Source organism: Pelophylax lessonae, assembly GCF_965119305.1.
Source record: "Pelophylax lessonae genome assembly, chromosome: 5".
NCBI lineage: Eukaryota > Metazoa > Chordata > Amphibia > Anura > Ranidae > Pelophylax > Pelophylax lessonae.
In genome coordinates, this window is record NC_138772.1 from 11,515,308 (window position 1) to 11,534,363 (window position 19,056).

General features: G+C 50.5%; 1 protein-coding gene across 1 annotated transcript in view; it reads left to right on the top strand.

Moving 5' to 3' along the window:
* Positions 1–19,056, top strand: part of ZC3H3 (zinc finger CCCH-type containing 3) — a gene marked incomplete at its 5' end in the record, with an annotated part of 425,081 nt that overhangs the window by 296,632 nt on the left and 109,393 nt on the right. Inside the window, one exon of the mRNA XM_082257608.1 lies at positions 8,811–8,942. Coding sequence (XP_082113734.1) covers positions 8,811–8,942 — 132 coding nt within the window. The remainder of the gene's footprint in view (positions 1–8,810; positions 8,943–19,056) is intronic.

Consider the following 19,056-nt stretch of genomic DNA (forward strand, 5'->3'; position numbering starts at 1 on the left):
GATATAATACCTCACTCTGCTCACACCCCCAGATATCCCCCCACACACTCTAATTACACCTCCAAATACCCCCCCACTCTGATCACATGTCCAGATACAACACCAGATCCCTCCACTCTAAATACACCCCCCCAGATACCCCCACCCCCATCACACACACAATCGCTCCACATCTCACCAGGGACGGGGGGTTAGCTGTCTCCTGAGCAGGCAGAAGAATATCTACAGCAGGATTTGGGTGGCGAATGTAGCTGCAGCAAAAGGCGGTGAGCCTCCAACCTAACCTCCTCCTCTGCCAGCATCCCCGGCCTGAACCCACCTCCCCGCACAGCATGGCGCTCACTGCCTGCCCAGACTCAGGATCCACACGTCCCTCTGCCCTCCTCTGCATGCTTGGATCCAGGACTGGCGCTCCTGTTAGGCGAACTAGTCAGCCTCCTAGGGCACACTGCTGCCTAGGAGCGCAGCCACAGCCCGCTGACTTCCTCGTTAGCCTGGCCGGGAAAAATGAGGGACCCTACACTGGGCTATGGTGCTGACTGACTGCAGAGAAAGCAGCAGCCGTGGAGGCCTGTCATAGCTGTTGCATAGGAGGTCAGCAGCAGCTCAGACTTTGAGGAGGGTACATCGAAGGAGGCAGAGTAGGCAGGCACAGCTGGGTCAGTGGAGGCGGCCATGAGGTCAGCGGAGGAGGCGGGCATGTGGCCAGCGGAGGAGGTGAAGTTGGCGGGTGCAGCTGGGTCAGTGAAGGAGGCGAGAATGTTGCCAGCAGGGGAGGCAGAATAGGCGGGCACAGCTGGGACAGTAGAGGAGGCAGGCATGTGGCCAGCAGAGGAGGTGAAGTAGGCGGGCACAGCTGGGTCAGTGGAGGCGGCCATGAGGTAAGCGGAGGAGGCGGGCATGTGGCCAGCGGAGGAGGCAGAGTAGGCGGGCACAGCTGGGTCAGTGGAGGCGGCCATGAGGTCAGCGGAGGAGGCGGGCATGTGGCCGGCGGAGTAGGCTAGCACAGCTGGGTCAGTGGAGGCGGGCATGAGGTCAGCGGAGGAGGCGGGCATGTGGCCAGCGGAGGAGGCAGAGTAGGCGGGCACAGCTGGGTCAGTGGAGGCGGCCATGAGGTCAGCGGAGGAGGCGGGCATGTGGCCGGCGGAGTAGGCTAGCACAGCTGGGTCAGTGGAGGCGGCCTTGAGGTCAGCGGAGGAGGCGGGCATGTGGCCGGCGGAGTAGGCTAGCACAGCTGGGTCAGTGGAGGCGGGCATGAGGTCAGGGGAGGAGGCGGGACTCTGAACGTAGCTGCTGAGTCCGGTGAGTCCACTCTCTTATCCGGTCACCTGCATGCCTCTAGGCAAGGCTAACGATGCCCTGGCCACAGCTCCCAGCCCCGCCGCAGGTGGGCGGGCGAGGGGAGGGGGGCTCCCCCCCACCAGGCGGGCGGGGAGGAAGTTGTGGGGAGTGTCAGCCTTGCCTAGGGCTCAAAATAGTTATGCGCCGGCCCTGCTTGGATCTGTACTCCCTGCTTACTCAGGGACAGCAGCTAAACAGCAGGTTAACTAAAACTTCCATTCTGCACCCTCTCTCCTACCGAGTGTGGCGGGGAGGTTTTGGTTTGCCTGCTGGGGGGACAGATATTTTCAACAATCCAAATCAACAGAAAGTGGCTGGGGATTTGGATTTTACCCCCCACACTGCCTTATTGTGATGCCGGCCCCGTCTGCACTCCTAATATTGTTGAACTCAGGGCGACCGCTCCGGCTGAACCCCCCCTCGCTACATCACTGCTTCAGCTTAGCTTGTTCAATTAAATTCTGGCAATCAGACATGTCAAATCGCATGCCAAATTGCATCCTTTTGCCGCCGACGGCACCGTCCGAATTGGTGCGATGCCAACTTTGTGGCGCCGCACCCATTTCCAAAAGTAGTTCCTAGACTACTTTTGTGGTCTTTGGGGGCGATTTCAATCGACATCTGTGCATGAACCCACACAGATGTCTTTCGAATCGCCCCCGAACTTGCAATGAAATGCGGGTTTGAAATCGTGCGAGTTCAGACCTGCCTCCAATGTGAACGAGGCTAAAAGCTGATTGGTTACAAGGCACAGCTGCACCAGATTCTGTGTGCTCCAGTTTTAGTAAATCTCCCCCTTTGTGTTGGACAAACATTATATAGATTTGGGGATCTAATCAGCTGGATGTAAGAAGCTTTAAATTGTATGTTCGCTGTCCCTGGAAAGGTTTTTATTATAGAGACGATGTCCTGTGACAGTCCGATACTTGGTGTGTAGCACTTTTCCTTCTATCGGTGACCCTGAGAGCGCGGAACGCAGTATGTAGTCACCAGCATTCCTCTCCTGTACAAGGTGAAAGCCGTCTGCCTGTCAGGTTTACAGCTTCGGAGAAAGATGTGTGTGATTGAGAACCCCATCAGCTGCCTTTATGAGTTTATTATCCATTCCTGATCACATTGTAATACTGAGAGGAGGCAGTTTGGGAGGTGATTGCGTCCCCATTAATCCCTCGCTTTACAGCCCTCCGATTACGAGTGCCGTATAAAGGATGGGACACTTTCTGGAGGGCCAAGCAGAGGCAGAGCCTTTAGGATGATTCTGGGGATTGCTGTAGGTTAAAGTAGAATTCCATGCAGAGGCGTAACTAGAACCTTCAGGGCCCCGGTGCAAGAAACCATGGAGGGCCCCCCGGACCCCTGGCTGGGGCCCTTCCCTTCAAGCCTGGGGCTCTTCCCACTGATCCTGGGGCCCTTTACTCTTGTTGCGGGGCCCTTTATTACGGTCCTGCAGTGGTACCCTTTCACAAGTTCTGCAGTGGGCCCCCTTCCCGCCATCTTGGGCCCCCATCTTGCAATCCTGGAAGTTCACCCACTGGTGTCAGTAGTTTTTATTTTTTGGAATTTTAATTGTATTATTTTTTTATCATTTTATTTTATTTTTTAACAATGTCACTGACTATGACTCTGTCCATTCAGAAAAGGAAGGAGCTGGTAAATTACATATTTACCGACCCCTTCCTGGTTCTCTATTGACACATCCCCTGCAGCAGCCAGCAGGAGAGGGAAGGAAGCACAGTGGGGGGGGGGGGGGGAACCAGGGGAGCACAGGGGCCCAGAGACAGCAGAACACAAGTGAACTGGATAGGAGGAGTGGCGGCTGAAGCATACAGAGGAACCAATCTCCTCAATTTTCTTCATGCAGCTACAGGAAGAGAAAAAGGAGGACAGTGATTTCTCTACATGCTGCCCCCACCGCCCCTCCTATCCAGGTGTACAGGGGAGTCGCACAGGCCCCCTGGTGCATAGGGCCTGGTTGCAATTGCAACCCCTGTAGTTACGCCCCTGATTCCGTGAAGAGAGTTAGAAAAACGAATGGACTTTATAGGCACAAGGGTACACCACTGTTCATATAAAAATTATACATTTTATTTCAGTTTCCAGCACATTTAAGATCAATAATTACACTTTTTACCCAAATAAAGATAATATCAACTGCCACACCATAACAGATCCCGGTTATAAACCATCTTGTATGTGCCAATGGAGTATGGCTGACGAAATCCAGACAGGCTTGATGTGTGCTAATATAGCTTTTTCAAGCTTAGTCAAGTTCTACATGTTTTGCACTGTTGCACTTCCTCAGGAGAATAGGCAAACTTTATTGTATGGTAGCAGGTTGTGGGACTATATTATTGAAATAGCAGCCAGCTAGGGGGGTGTAACGGAACCACAACCCCACAATGTGCTTGTGTACTTCCGTCAGTATACCGCTTCCTTCAGTCTTGAACATAGATATCAGATATTCTAGCCGTCCCCATACAAAACTATCCGAGAATAGCTTGTATAAGATCTGGAATATTTATTGAACAAACTCACACCGAATATATACCCCACCAGGTCAGGTGCCTGATTACATTATCATATGCAGATAAAATTGTGTACAGAAATATAATTAACATATCTAAGGAAAAACCAACACAAACCGTATTCTACTTTCCCACTAGCAACTAATAGATGACAGTGATTTAATTACTTGAGCTAATTAACTAGCAGACTTGCCGTCACCTAGCTCATGAAGTACAATACACATTATTATAAGTGTAAAACACATCCCCACAGTAGGCAATAGATGAGTTAATCAGTGCAATCAACAATTTGTGGAAGACAGGTGGTTGAGCTGATGACATTAGCATCTACCATGAGTCTGTGGGGAGCAGTCCCCTATTGGTAATAGGCAGCTAGTCCTTTAACATGGATCCTAGGCCTAGAGTCTGTGTGTCTTGGGGAGATGTGGACTTGAATCCAAAGTACCATTACTCCAAGAGTCCCCCCAGCATACACCCCACAAAGAGCAGTGTTCCCTCACAAGCCAGGGCCCATAGTCAGTAGGCAAGAGGCTAGCCTGTAGTCCTCTCCAAAAGCCCCTGTCCTGAGTGAGTTTGCCACAGGGGGCAGTAATTTTGGAGTCAGTCATCCAAGATGTCGAATATCTGACACAGCTTAGAGATGGTAGGTGATTGGCTTACCCCCGGTGGTTAGCACGTTTAAAAGATACAATAACATAAATTAGGTAGATGTTCATCCTGAGCTGTTCAGTAACCCAGGTGTAAGCCACCCCAGCGCTTGTGTTTCAGATCTTCAAGGAGTAGATATCCTAGAGACAAGCCATATATAACTCTAATGTCCGTGATGTTAGTCTCTACAAGGTGTGTCTGCAACCTCACCATAGCACCTACCTGAGTGGTGTGTGATACTCAGGTGGATGCTATGGTGAGGCTGCAGCCCCTCTAGCTGGCTGCTATTTCAATAATGTAGTCCCACAATCTGCTACCATACGATAAAGTTTGCAACTATACAAAACACACAGAGGGTGCACCGACCTAGTGTATTATCCTGAGACAAATAATTTATTATATAAAAACATGCGTAGCACTGCCCCCTAGGGAGCTGCTGAGCGTGGACTCCCCTGGGTTACCCATAGCAACAGTCCGTAAAACTTATCACTTTAAGACTTGGCTCAGTCAATGAACAGTCCAGGGGATTTGGATCTTTGTGTTTTATTTTGGAACTTGGATGGGAGAAGGGATGAGTGGGATACTCCAACTTGAACTATGCACAAATTCTGAGGACTCTTAACTGTGAAGAGTGAGGCAATGCCACTGCTTCACCTTGCCACTGAATTGAAGTGGAAAATAGGTTCCTGACTGGATTTCTCTTCAGGGTCCTGACTTGGCACCCCGTTTCTTACTTCCCGTGCATGCTAGCCCCTTGTCCACTGACTCTCCCCTGGAGTGGTCCCCTTCCTGGGCAGGCCCCTGGCAAGCTTCCCGGTACTTATTGACACTGTTTTTTCCTGGGTTACTCTGCCTTCAGCTCCATTTTTCAGTATCCTGGCCCTCTTGGCTCAGCATCACACACTGGATCCACTAGGCTGACTGCCAGTGACCGCTGTCCTTGCTGACAGGAGGAGAGACCATCATCACCTTCCTGCTGGGACCTGGCTTCCCGCCCAAAGACACCCTGTCACATGTGCCCCTGGCTTTTATAGCCTATCCCAGGATGCACCACTCTCTGTGCCAACCCACTGGTACAGCCACAAAAGCCTGTGTGTCACTGACTGGGTTTCCTCCACTGTCCAACAGGCTCCCCTATTGGATGCAGTGGGGATACTCCCTCAGACCAAGTGAATCACACATGGACACATGTAACAGGCAAAACTACTGATCAGGCTCCCCTGATAAGCAGATGGAGCAAAACAATGCCTTTACCTAGCACCTACCTAGGAGGGTGCTACACACGGTAAGTAATGTACTCTCAAATGCAATAGTAAAAAGCGCATCACAGTTCTCAGCAAGTTCCATCCAAATGCATCAACATGTATAGATACAACATACACTGAAGACCCCCATGGGCTGACGTGTTTCGAGGAGTTTCTCTTCTTCAGAGCCACACACAGGTTATATAATAAATTATTTGTCTCAGGATAATGCGCTAGGTCGGTGCGCCCTCTGTGTGTTTTGTATAGTTGCAGTAATATAGACTTCCCCAAGTCTTTGAGGGCAGAAAGACCGTGGTTATCCGCTTTCAAGCGTAATGAAGATCTAAGCATATCCATCTGGAGGGACCATTTTCCTAAGCGCAGGAGGCATTGTGTGTGTGACTGTTTGAAGATACGATAAACTTTGCTTATGGTCTTGAGGAAGTTTAACAGCGCAAAACATGTAGAGCATTGAACAAGCTATATTAGCGCAAACCAAGCCCAACTAGATTTCTTCAGCCATGCTCCATTGGCGCATACAAGATGGTTTATAACAGGGATCTGTTAAGGTGTGGCAGTTGATATTAGCTGCCAGTGGAAAACCGCACGCCACAAGAGGACTGATTACTGCTGCTTCTCTTTATTGCTCTGCATAAGAAAGAAATCGCTTCTACTGTAAGGTGCATTGCTGTGTGCCCCATATTGTGCCCTGCTCCCATGTAATGTGCCCTACTGTGTGTCCCCTAATGTGCCCTGCTCCCGTGTAATGTGCCCTGCTCCCGTGTAATGTGCCCTGCTCCCGTGTAATGTGCCCTGCTTCTGTGTAATGTGCCCTAATGTGTGCCCCAGCCTGTGCCCTGCTCCCATGTAATGTGCCCTGCTCCCATGTAATGTGCCCTACTGTGTATCCCCTAATGTGCCCTGCTCCCATGCAATGTGCCCTACTTTGTGTCCTATAATGTGCCCTGCTCCCATGTAATGTGCCCTGCTGTGTGTTCCATAATATGCCCTGCTCCCATGTAATATGCCCTGCTGTGTGTTCCATAATGTGCCCTGCTCCCATGTAATGCGCCCTTCTGTGTGTCCCATAATGGGCCCTGCTCCCATCTAATGTGCCCTACTGTGTGTCCAATAATGTGCCCTGCTCCCATGTAATGCGCCCTTCTGTGCGTCCCATAATGTGCCCTGCTCCCATCTAATGTTCCCTACTGTGTGTCCCATAATGTGCCCTACTGTGTGTCCCATAATGTGTCCGGCTCCCATGTAATGTGCCCTGCTGTGTGTCCCATGTAATGTGCCCTACTGTGTGTTCCATAATGTGCCCTGCTCCCATCTAATGTGCCCTACTGTGTGCCCCATAATGTGCCCTGCTCCCATGTAATGTGCCCTACTGTGTGTCCCATATTGTGCCCTGCTCCCATGTAATGTGCCCTACTGTGTGTCCCATAATGTGCCCTGCTCCCATGTAATGTGCCCTACTGTGTGTCCCATAATGTGCCCTGCTCCCATGTAATGTGCCCTACTGTGTGTCCCATAATGTGCCCTGCTCCCATGTACTGTGCCCTGCTGTGTGTCCCTAATGTGCCCTGCTCCCATGTAATGTGCCCTACTGTGTGTCCCATAATGTGCCCTGCTCCCATGTAATGTGCCCTACTGTGTGTCCCATAATGTGCCCTGCTCCCATGTAATGTGCCCTGCTGTGTGTCCCTAATGTGCCCTGCTCCCATGTAATGTGCCCTACTGTGTGTCCCATAATATGCCCTGCTCCCATGTAATATGCCCTGCTGTGTGTTCCATAATGTGCCCTGCTCCCATGTAATGCGCCCTTCTGTGTGTCCCATAATGGGCCCTGCTCCCATCTAATGTGCCCTACTGTGTGTCCAATAATGTGCCCTGCTCCCATGTAATGCGCCCTTCTGTGCGTCCCATAATGTGCCCTGCTCCCATCTAATGTTCCCTACTGTGTGTCCCATAATGTGCCCTACTGTGTGTCCCATAATGTGTCCGGCTCCCATGTAATGTGCCCTGCTGTGTGTCCCATGTAATGTGCCCTACTGTGTGTTCCATAATGTGCCCTGCTCCCATCTAATGTGCCCTACTGTGTGCCCCATAATGTGCCCTGCTCCCATGTAATGTGCCCTACTGTGTGTCCCATATTGTGCCCTGCTCCCATGTAATGTGCCCTACTGTGTGTCCCATAATGTGCCCTGCTCCCATGTAATGTGCCCTACTGTGTGTCCCATAATGTGCCCTGCTCCCATGTAATGTGCCCTACTGTGTGTCCCATAATGTGCCCTGCTCCCATGTACTGTGCCCTGCTGTGTGTCCCTAATGTGCCCTGCTCCCATGTAATGTGCCCTACTGTGTGTCCCATAATGTGCCCTGCTCCCATGTAATGTGCCCTACTGTGTGTCCCATAATGTGCCCTGCTCCCATGTAATGTGCCCTGCTGTGTGTCCCTAATGTGCCCTGCTCCCATGTAATGTGCCCTACTGTGTGTCCCATAATGTGCCCTGCTCCCATGTAATGTGCCCTACTGTGTGTCCCATAAGGTGCCCTGCTCCCATGTAATGTGGCCTGCTCCCGTGTAATTGCCCTGCTGTGTGCCCATAGTTAAATTTTAATATTGATCTTATTATTTAATGCAATTTCTAAACATAGTTGTCATATCAACAGCTGGCTGATCACAGCAATGTTCCATGACCTGTTGATCCGAACATTATTTCAGGGGTTCCCTAAGATCTCAAACATTTTGTAAGGGGTTCTTCCATGGTAAAAAGGTTGAGATGCCCTGGTATAGTGTATGGCCAGTTTAAGAATGCACATACCTCCTCTTTTTAGACAGTAATTGTTTTTTTTCCTGGAGTTCCAACTTTAGCTCTGATGCTGTTCATATAGGAAGTTCTGTTAACAACATATAAAGTTATCAAGGTTTAGGCTTTGATAGCAGCAGGTGATGAAGATCTGGTTTCAAGTATTCCATGGCTCCTTGTGTTTGGTTTAATGTCATAAATTGGGATTTGTCACTGAGGATTCTCTCCTGTTTCTCCAGATGCCGGTGTGCTCGTTCTTCTTAAAGGGGATCTGTCACAAAACAGATTGTCCCTACAGCCATGTCTACGTCTCCAGGAAGGCTGAGGTCTGCCAGGACTTCCTCAAGGGGTACTGTCCCATGGGAGCCAAGGTAAGAGACATTGATTGTGCCAGTCCAGGGTAGTTCGCATCTATTTCTTATGGTGTCAGCATAAAACAATGCTTTAGCGACATCCCGAATTTGTATCTGTTTACTATTCTCCTGTACAAAATCTAAAATTATTTTTCTAGTTAGCAACACACATAGCCACAATTTTGTGAACAGCTCTCCAAATAATGGAATTCAGATGTTCCCAGTGAAGGGTCCTGGTAATGGTCCTACATCATACAAAGACATTGTAGACAATTGTACAATTGTGCTCTTCCAACCAAGTGGTAACAGTTTGGGGAAGACCCTTTTCTGTTCCACCATGGTTGTGCCCGGAGTACAAAGACAGCTCCATAAAGACATGGTGTGACCAGTTTGGTCTGGAGAAACTTTAATTTCCTGCACAGAGCCCTGACCTCAACTCTACTGATCACCTTTGGGATGAATCGGAAAAACAAATTGTGAGCCAGGTCTTCTCATTCACCATCAGTACCTGACCTCAAAAATGGGCACAAAATTCCCACAGACCCCCTCAAATGTTGTGAAAAGGCTTCCCAGAAGGATGAAGCCAGCTCCATAAAGACATGGTTTGACCAGTGTGGTCTGGAGGAACTTTAATTTCCTGCACAGAGCCCTGACCTCAACTCTACTGGTCACCTTTGGGATGAATTGGAACATTGATTGTGAGCCAGGTCTTCTCATTCAACATCACTACCTGACCTCACAAATGAGCACACATTCCCTATAGACAGCTGCTTTAAAATCTTGCGGAAAGCCATCCCAGAAAAGAGGAGGATGTTATAGCCACAAAGGGTGCCAACTCCATAATAATGGTTATTGCTCTGGAATGGGCTTTCCAACAAGCTCATATAGGGAACATTTTGGGGACACCCTTTTCTGTTCCACCATGGTTGTGCTCTGTGTACAAAGCCAGCTGTATAAAGACATGGTGTGACCAGTTTGGTGTAGAGCAGGGATCCTCAAACTACGGCCCTCCAGCTGTTGCAGAACTACACATCCCATAAGGCATTGTAAAACTCTGACATTCACTGACATGACTAGGCATGATGGGAATTGTAGTTCCCGAACAACTGGAGGGCCATAGTTTGAAGACCCCTGGTGTAAAGAAACATGAGTGTCCTGCACAGGGCCCTGACCTCAACCCTACTGATCACCTTTGGGGTGAATTGGAATGCCCGTGGGGAGCCAGGTCTTTTTATTTTTGGTGCTCAACATGTGAACCAGGTCTTCTCATCCAACATCAGCATCTGACCTCACATCCTTTTACCCCTGCTTTTTTTTTTTTTTTTTGCTGCACATCCCATCCAGCCATCTTCATCAATGGGAGCCGGCTGTCTTCCTGTCACCTGACCTGGCCTCATGATGACGCAGTGGCGTGCATCTGGCATGCTCTTTGATTACAGATTAGGGTAGAGGGCCAATCGCAGCGGCCCTTTACCATGTGATCAGCTGTGTCCAATCACAGCTGATATTGATGTAAACACACACTTAACGATTATCGACATTTCCTTCCTCGTGCTGTCACAGTGTGAGGAGAGCCTATAACTGGCAAGTGTAAAAGGGGAAATCTACACTGATAATCAGGGCCACTGATCATCGGTATTCTGATTATCAGTGCAGTGCCCATCAGTGCTACCTATCAGTGTCCAAAAATGTCTCCTCATCAGTGTCCATCAATGTGTTCTCATCAGTGTCCCTCAATGTTTCCCAATCAGTGCTGCCTATCAGTGCCCATCAGTGTCTACTCATCAGTGCTGCCTATCAGTGCCCACCAGTGTCTCCTTATCAGTGCCCATCAGTGTCTCCTCATCGGTGCTGCCTATCAGTGCCCATCAGTGTCTCCTCATCAGTGCTGCCTATCAGTGCCCATCAGCGTCTCCTCATCAATGCTGCCTATCAGTGCCCATCAGTGTCTCCTCATCAGTGCTGCCTATCAGTGCCCATCAGTGTCTCCTCATCAGTGCTGCCTATCAGTGCCCATCAGTGTCTCCTCATCAGTGCTGTCTATCAGTGCTCATCAGTGTCTCCTCATCAGTGCTGCCTATCAGTGCCCACCAGTGTCTCCTAATCAGTGCTGCCTATCAGTGCCCATCAGTGTCTCCTCATCAGTGCTGCCTATCAGTGCCCATCAGTGTCTCCTCATCAGTGCTGCCTATCAGTGCCCATCAGCGTCTCCTCATCAATGCTGCCTATCAGTGCCCATCAGTTTCTCCTCATCAGTGCTGCCTATCAGTGCCCATCAGTGTCTCCTCATCAGTGCTGCCTATCAGTGCCCATCAGTGTCTCCTCATCAGTGCTGCCTATCAGTGCCCATCAGTGTCTCCTCATCAGTGCTGCCTATCAGTGCCCATCAGTGTCTCCTCATCAGTGCTGCCCATTAGTGCAACCTCATCAGTGCTCATCAGTGAAGGAGAAAAATTACATGTTTGCAAAAGTTTATCACAGAAAAACTTTTCAAAATTTTCAGTCTTTTCTTGATTATCAAAAAATAAACAATAGAGAAAGCTCTATTTGTGTGAAAAAGTGATAAAATGTTCATTTGGGTGCAGTGTTGCATGACCATAATTGTCCTTCAAAATGTGACAGTGCTGAAAGCTGAAAATTGGCCTGGGCAGGAAGAGGGTTCAAAAGTGGAGTTTACTACCAGTTAAGTACTGAGACAGGGTGCTGTGATGTCTTCAGCAAGCTAAGTACAGCACTCTGCCAGCCCCTCCTACCAGCCATGATCTTGCCTGCATTGCATAGAGAAGCACAGAGGAGTTGATATCACTGGGTCCATATAAGGTCTGTAATGAAAATGGAAATGTTTTTAATAAAAAATGTTTCTCTTACGTCCTCCGACAGTCGCCGCCTCTTCATATTCGTCACATATGGGGTATTAGACTTTGCTCCGAAGGAGTAGCTAGGCAACAGAATATGTTAACAATAAAGCTTTTAACATATCCCACCCTCAAGGGGTGGTCCCCTCAGTCAATACCCTCCTACTTCCTGCAACCATATCTCAGTTTTAATGTCTAGCTTGTCAGGAGTGGCTGGCTCTCTCTGTGCTGGGACTTTTTGTCCCAGACTCTTTCTTCTTTTTAATATTTTGTTTGAGTTTTCTCTCTACCTTTACTTAGCTGTTCTTTTTGTCAGCATTAGTTAGTTCTTCAGACGAAGAGGATCATGCGGACTGGGTCTCGGGCTGATCCCCCTGGTCGCAGGTCGTGGGTCAGTGGCTTCCCAGCCTGCCATCGAGCGTTCAGCCAGGTAACGCTCCTGGCACAGTGAACGAACAAAATCCCTGTTCGGTGCAGGGATGATTGGTGAGGTGGCTACCTCACTGGACGCTGTGCGGTTTCTTAACCCCCATTTTGTGCGTCTTGAATGCGACTCTCCCTGCCTCATGTGCAGCGGCTTGTTCGCCTGTGCGGGTCCCCCACGCCATGTGAGGTAAGTGTATTTATGTGGGGACCTGTCTGTCTGGGGGGGTGTCAGTCTGGGACTGTGTAACCTGCCTCTATTCACACTGCTTGTCTCCCTATCTCTCGGCTGCATGCTGTGGGCTGCAAGGGGGGGGGGGGGAGCTGTGTGACACTATGTGTGTCAGACTGGTCAGTGTGTGAAGCTGTGTGCTGTGGGGCATGTTTTTTTGGCATGTTTGGGCATATACAGCGATCGCTGCGGCGATCTGACATGTATTCTGATACTGGAATGTAATGTGTGTTTTAATGCACTGTGGAGCGGCGGTTTCGGCACCAAACGACGCCATTTTGCCTACACTCGCTCCGGCCGCATGTTTTACATGCATGGCGGCCATTTTCTTGTAGCCTCCATAGGCTTACATAGAGCGCCCTGGCAGCATCACTTCCTCTTTCCAGGAACACCGATCGAGGCAGCAGCAGCGGCGAGGGTCTCCTCAGGTTTTATCCTTCTGTTCTTGCTATCCATTGCCTGTGTTCAGTTTGCATATTCCCTGTGGGGGTCTTATTGTGCTTGAGTGTGGTGCGGTGGGCTGCGTTTGCCGCGCTTGCTTAAAAGGGGCAGTTAACCCTTTGTTGTCTGGCATTACAGGGGCAATGGATTCTCAGGAGGGCAAATTTCCTACAGCATTGGTGGAAAGCCAGGGGACCGCTGTTTCCCCCCCAGGGGGGGATTTAGCCACTATTGTGGCTGGCCTTGCTGCTCAGGTACAGATGCTGATGGCTGCTCAATCTACTAAAAGGCCCAGAGTTGCTCTTTCCTCTGATTCTGAGGGTGAAGGTGATGGGGCTGTTATGGCGGGGCCTCCTTATCGGGGTCCCGCTCCTCTCTTGATCTAGTGGGGTCCGAGGTGGAGGCTGAAGTTGAGGGGGTTGATAATTCTCCCCCTGGCTCGCCTGAAGAGCTTGCAATCATGGATGAGTTGATTGCTTCCATAAAGCAAACACTGCGTTTGCAGGACGAAGTGTGTCCCCCCGCCGCCTTGGCGGCTTATGGGACGCAGAGAAAACGCAGGACGCCGCAGGTTTTTCCCTGCAATGATGATTTCCAGCGCGCTGTTAAGGAACAATGGCGCAATCTGCGCAAACCTTTTGCGGTACCAAGTAGATTCAAGCTGCGTTATCCTTTTTCGCCTTCCACTGATGAAAGGTGGTGTGTTCCTCCCCCAGTGGATCACGCAATTGCGGTTTTGAACAAAGCCACTGCGATTCCTGCAGAGGATTCCCCTGTGTTCCGTGACGCCACGGATAGGAGACTGGAGTCTCTTGCCCGTCATACTTATTCTGTTACGGGTTCTATGCTTAAGGCTCTGTTTGCTTCTCTCATGGCGGCCCAGGCGATCGCAAGTTGGACGCAGATGCTTAGGCGCGTCCTGGTGGCCGACTCGGCCTCGCCGGCGACCCTGGATATGGTGGATCAGATCCACCAGGGTGTCATGTATCTGTGTGATGCGGACCTGGACCTGGTTCCGTTGGCTGCACGTGTGCACAGCGTGGCGGTGTTGTCTCGCCGCCTGGTTTGGTTAAAATGTTGGTCGGTGGACCAATCTTCACGTAAGACCTTAGCCAATCTACCTTATGATGGGTCTCGCCTTTTTGGGGAGTCCCTGGATGTGTTGATTAAGGGGATCACCGGGGGTAAGAGCACTCTCTTGCCCCATTTCCCCAAGGCTAAGGGAGCTTCTGGGAAGAAGCATGCTATTTTTCGGCCCCCTCAGGGGTCCTTTCGTGCCTTTCGGCCGCACTACAAGGGCAAGCCGTTCAAAGGTCAGGGCTCTCAGAAGAAGCCCTGGTCTGGTAAACAGAAGTCCGGCCAATCCGGATCTGCAGCCCATAACAGTTCGGCCTGAAGGGGCGCCCTCACCCAGTTTTGGGGTGGGGGGACGCTTGCTCGGTTTTCTTCAGCCCTGGTTGGCCCGTGTGCGGGACAGATGGGTTCAGGAAATCGTTCGATCTGGTTACAAGATCGAGTTTCTCTCTCGGCCGGAGAGCAGATTTTTTCCCTCAAATCTTCAACTGTCTCCAGAGCGTTTGCGGGACCTGCACCTGGCGGTGCGGGACCTGAGGGCTCAGGGAGTGGTAGTTCCGGTGCCTCATCGGGACAGATTTCGGGGGTTTTATTCCAATCTGTTCACCGTGCCCAGGAAGGAGGGCAAGGTTCATCCAATTCTGGACTTGAAGGCTCTGAACCGCTCTGTGCGGGTTCGCAAGTTCCGCATGGAATCCCTGCGGTCGGTGGTGGCTGCCCTGGTTCCGGGGGAATTCATGGCCTCCATCGATTTGAAGGATGCGTATCTTCACATCCCCATTTTCGAGGGTCACCAGAGGTACCTTCGATTTGCCATTGCGGAGGATCACTACCAGTTCGTGGCGTTGCCTTTTGGTCTCGCCTCGGCTCCGCGGGTCTTCACCAAGGTGCTTGCACCGGTTCTGGCATTATTGAGGGCCCAGGGCGTTTCTGTCCTGGGGTATCTGGACGACATTCTGGTTCGGTCTGCGACCAGCCAGGGTCTGGAGGAGGACCTATCTGTCACGATGCAAACTCTGCAGGAGTTTGGTTGGACGATAAATTTTCCAAAGTCGACACTGAGTCCGTCGGTTCGTCTTCCCTACCTGGGAATGATCCTGGACTCGGTGCAGGCGAAGGTCTTCCTGCCGGAAGACAAACTCAGGACTCTCCAGGAGGAAGTCAGGTCCCTCAGGGACGTTCCGCACTCGTCTCTGCGGACGTGTATGAGATGTCTGGGATTGATGGTCTCGGCCTTCGAGGCGATTCCCTTCGCCCAGTTTCACACGCGGGGTCTCCAGGCGGAGATCCTGTCCAGGTGGGACGGGCGACCTCAATCTCTGGATCTTCAAATCTCGTTGAGTCATCGCACCAGAGGAAACCTTCTGTGGTGGCTCCAGTCCCCGTTGGTGTCCGGGGGCAAGTCGTTTCGTCCTGTCTCATGGACGGTGATCACCACGGACGCCAGCCTGTCGGGCTGGGGTGGAGTTCTGGGCGTTCTGTCCGCCCAGGGGACTTGGTCGGAGGGGGAGTCTTCCCTTCCGATCAACATTCTGGAATTGCGTGCGATAAGTCTCTGTCTTCGTCGCTGGACGGACCGGCTGCAGGGCTGTCCGGTTCGGGTGCAGACGGACAATGCCACGGCGGTGGCCTACATCAACCACCAAGGGGGCACCAGGAGTGCCCGAGCGGCTCGAGAAGTGGCCGACATTCTGTCTTGGGCCGAGACTCATGTCCCGGCGATAACGGCGGTTCACATTCCGGGGGTGAAGAACTGGCAGGCGGACTATCTGAGTCGCCAGACCCTGGATCAGGGGGAATGGTCTCTCCACCCGGCTGTCTTCCAGATGTTGTGCGCGAAGTGGGGTCTTCCAGATGTGGACCTGTTCGCGTCTCGTCTCAACAACAAGGTGAGAAGGTTCGTGGCAAGGACGCGCGACCCTCGGGCAGACGCGTCGGACGCGTTAGTGGCCCCGTGGCATCAGTACAGGCTGATGTACGCGTTCCCACCGATTCAGTTGCTGTCCAGGTTCCTTCGCAGGTTACACTCGGAACGCAGCACGGTGATTCTTGTGGCACCGGACTGGCCTCGCCGGTCCTGGTACGCAGACCTCGTGAATCTGGCGATCGACGCCCCGTGGCGTCTGCCTCTTCGAGACGATCTACTGTCTCAAGGACCGATTTACCATCCTGCTTTACAGTCGCTGGCTTTGACGGCCTGGCTGTTGAGACCGAGGTCCTGAAGGAGAGGGGTCTCTCTCCAGAGATCGTTCATACTTTGATCAACGCAAGGAAGTCTTCCTCGGGGAAGGTTTATTACCGTACTTGGAAGGCCTATTTTGCCTGGTGTGAGTCCAGGGGGTTTTCACCCCGCACGTACTCGGTTTCCCGTGTGCTGTCTTACCTTCAAAAGGGTGTTGATCAGCGTTTGGCGCTGGCTACAATAAAGGGTCAGGTGTCTGCGCTGGCCGTTCTGTTTCAACGTCCCGTGGCTTCCAACTCCTTAGTTGGCACTTTTGTTCAGGGTGTGTGGCATCTGGTTCCTCCTAGGAGGGATCCTCTGCCCCCTTGGGACTTGAATCTCGTTCTGTCTGTGTTGCAACGTGCTCCTTTTGAACAGATCAGGGAGATCTCGTTGTCTATGTTGTCCAAAAAGGTCGCCTTTTTGGTGGCGATCACTTCGGCTCGCAGAGTGTCGGAGCTGGCGGCTTTGTCCTGCGAGTCTCCGTACCTGGTTATTCATTTGGATAAGGTGGTCTTGCGACCTAATCCTTCTTTTCTTCCGAAACGAGTTTCGGAATTCCAACTTAATGAGGATATTGTCTTGCCTTCGCTGTGCGCGAAGCCTAAACATCCAAAGGAGGTGAGATTGCATTCTCTGGATGTTGTTCGGGCGATAAGGGTTTACCTTAAATCGACTGAGTCTTTTCGTAAGACGGACTCCTTGTTTGTTCTTCCAGAGGGTCCTCGGAAGGCCATGGCGGCTTCGGCCTCTACCATCGCCAAATGGATCAGGCAGACCATTGAACAGGCCTATGCTTTGCAGGGAAAGGTTCCTCCTGTACCTGTGAAGGCGCACTCTACTAGATCCTTGAGTACGTCTTGGGCCTGTCGTCATGGGGCTTCTGTAGCCCAGGTGTGTAAGGCGGCGACTTGGTCGACCGTGCACACTTTCACAAAATTCTACAAAGTAGATGTTCAGGCATCGGCGGATGCTTCCTTTGGCCGCAAGGTTCTTAGTGCGGCTGTTCCCTAGGGTCCCTTGTTGGGGACTCCTGGCTGTTGGGATAAGTTTTGTATCCCCTGGTTTTTTGTCTTTTCCTGGGTTGTTGCTCCTGTTGAGCACTTGTTTTTTGCTGTTGCCCAGCTGGTTTCCTTCCTTTGGTAAGGTTCCTTTCTTTGATGCGGAGACTGCGTTGCCTTTCGGCGCGGATGCGTTTCCCACCCCTCATGTTTGCACTGCTTGGGACGTCCCCATATGTGACGAATATGAAGAGGCGGCGACTGTCGGAGGACGTAAGAGAAAACGGAATTTTTGTAAAATCTTACCTGTAAAATTCCTTTCTCTGAGTCCTCCGACAGTCGCCGCCCCCGCCCCTCTTTTTGGGGTTTGGTTGTATACTCTACTGCTATTCCACTAAAACTGAGATATGGTTGCAGGAAGTAGGAGGGTATTGACTGAGGGGACCACCCCTTGAGGGTGGGATATGTTAAAAGCTTTATTGTTAACATATTCTGTTGCCTAGCTACTCCTTCGGAGCAAAGTCTAATACCCCATATGTGACGAATATGAAGAGGCGGCGACTGTCGGAGGACTCAGAGAAAGGAATTTTACAGGTAAGATTTTACAAAAATTCCGTTATTTCGAATGTTGATAAAGTTGGGAACTGTCACGGAACCATGAACCAGACGTACAACAACAGATAAGTGAAAATAAGAAGGCTTTATTGAAGATCAAGCTGTAAAGCAAAAGTCCAAACGGATGGCGAAACCGAGGCAGAGTCCTTGCGAAGCCAGAGGTCAGGAACCAGGAGGGTAGTCAGACGAAGCCGGGATCAGGAACCAGCAGGGTAGTCAGACGAAGCCAGGATCAGGAACCAGCAGGGTAGTCAAACGAAGCCAGGATCAGGAACCAGCAGGGTAGTCAGACGAAGCCAGGATCAGGAACCAGCAGGGTAGTCAGACGAAGCCAGGATCAGGGACCAGAAGCAGCAGCAGTCTTAGAAGCATGTGAACACAGGAGGACCAAGCAAGGAACTGAAGCCACAGACCTCCTATATATATGAGCTAGGCATCCAGCTCCTCCCAGTGGGAAGGAGGAGCCGCAGGGTGGGAGGCTACAAGAAACCCAGAAACCAAGATGGCCGCCAGCACATGTCAAACGAAGGAGAACAGCAAGAAGGTAAGACCATGACAGGGAACCAGGGAAGGCAAAATATTATTTTTAAGGCTGCATTCACACCTGAGTGTAGCGTCTTTAAGCATTTTTCCGGCGTTTTTCTGTGCAATTTTGGCTCCTTCGTATGCGCGATTCGCTCGTTTTTATACATTGTTTTTGAGCTTTGATGTAACCAATAGAGAAAACTATCATCTGTTGCTAGGTATTTCAGCTTTTTTAGCTTTTCCATCAGCTTTTATTTTTTATTATTTTTTTTTTTGTTCTTGTTAGAGTAAGGGGTTAGAGTTAAGGTTAGGATTAGGGGTTGGGGTTATTTATTATTTATTTTTATTTTTTGTTAGGGTGTTACTACTACTACTAATAATAATAATAAATGAATAAATAAATGTAAAATAAATACAAAAATAAAAATAATCTTTAATAAATTAATGAATACTGCGTAATAAATAAATAATTCAAGGGTAAACCCAGACAATACCTAACTAACAATAAACTTGCTCTGTGCCACATTCTAAACCTAATCTATTTAGCCTTGTAAAGCAAAAATTGCTGTACTTACCTATTCTGTATTCAATTCGGTCCGATCTCCAGCGACGGAAGCTGTATGCAGGAGAGGATCCACAACGTCTGTGAAATGAATGGGAAATTACGTCACCTATAGACTTAATATGGGGCTTCCATTGTTGGATACCTCTCCTGCACCCGCCTCCACGCTGAAGCAGACGCTGA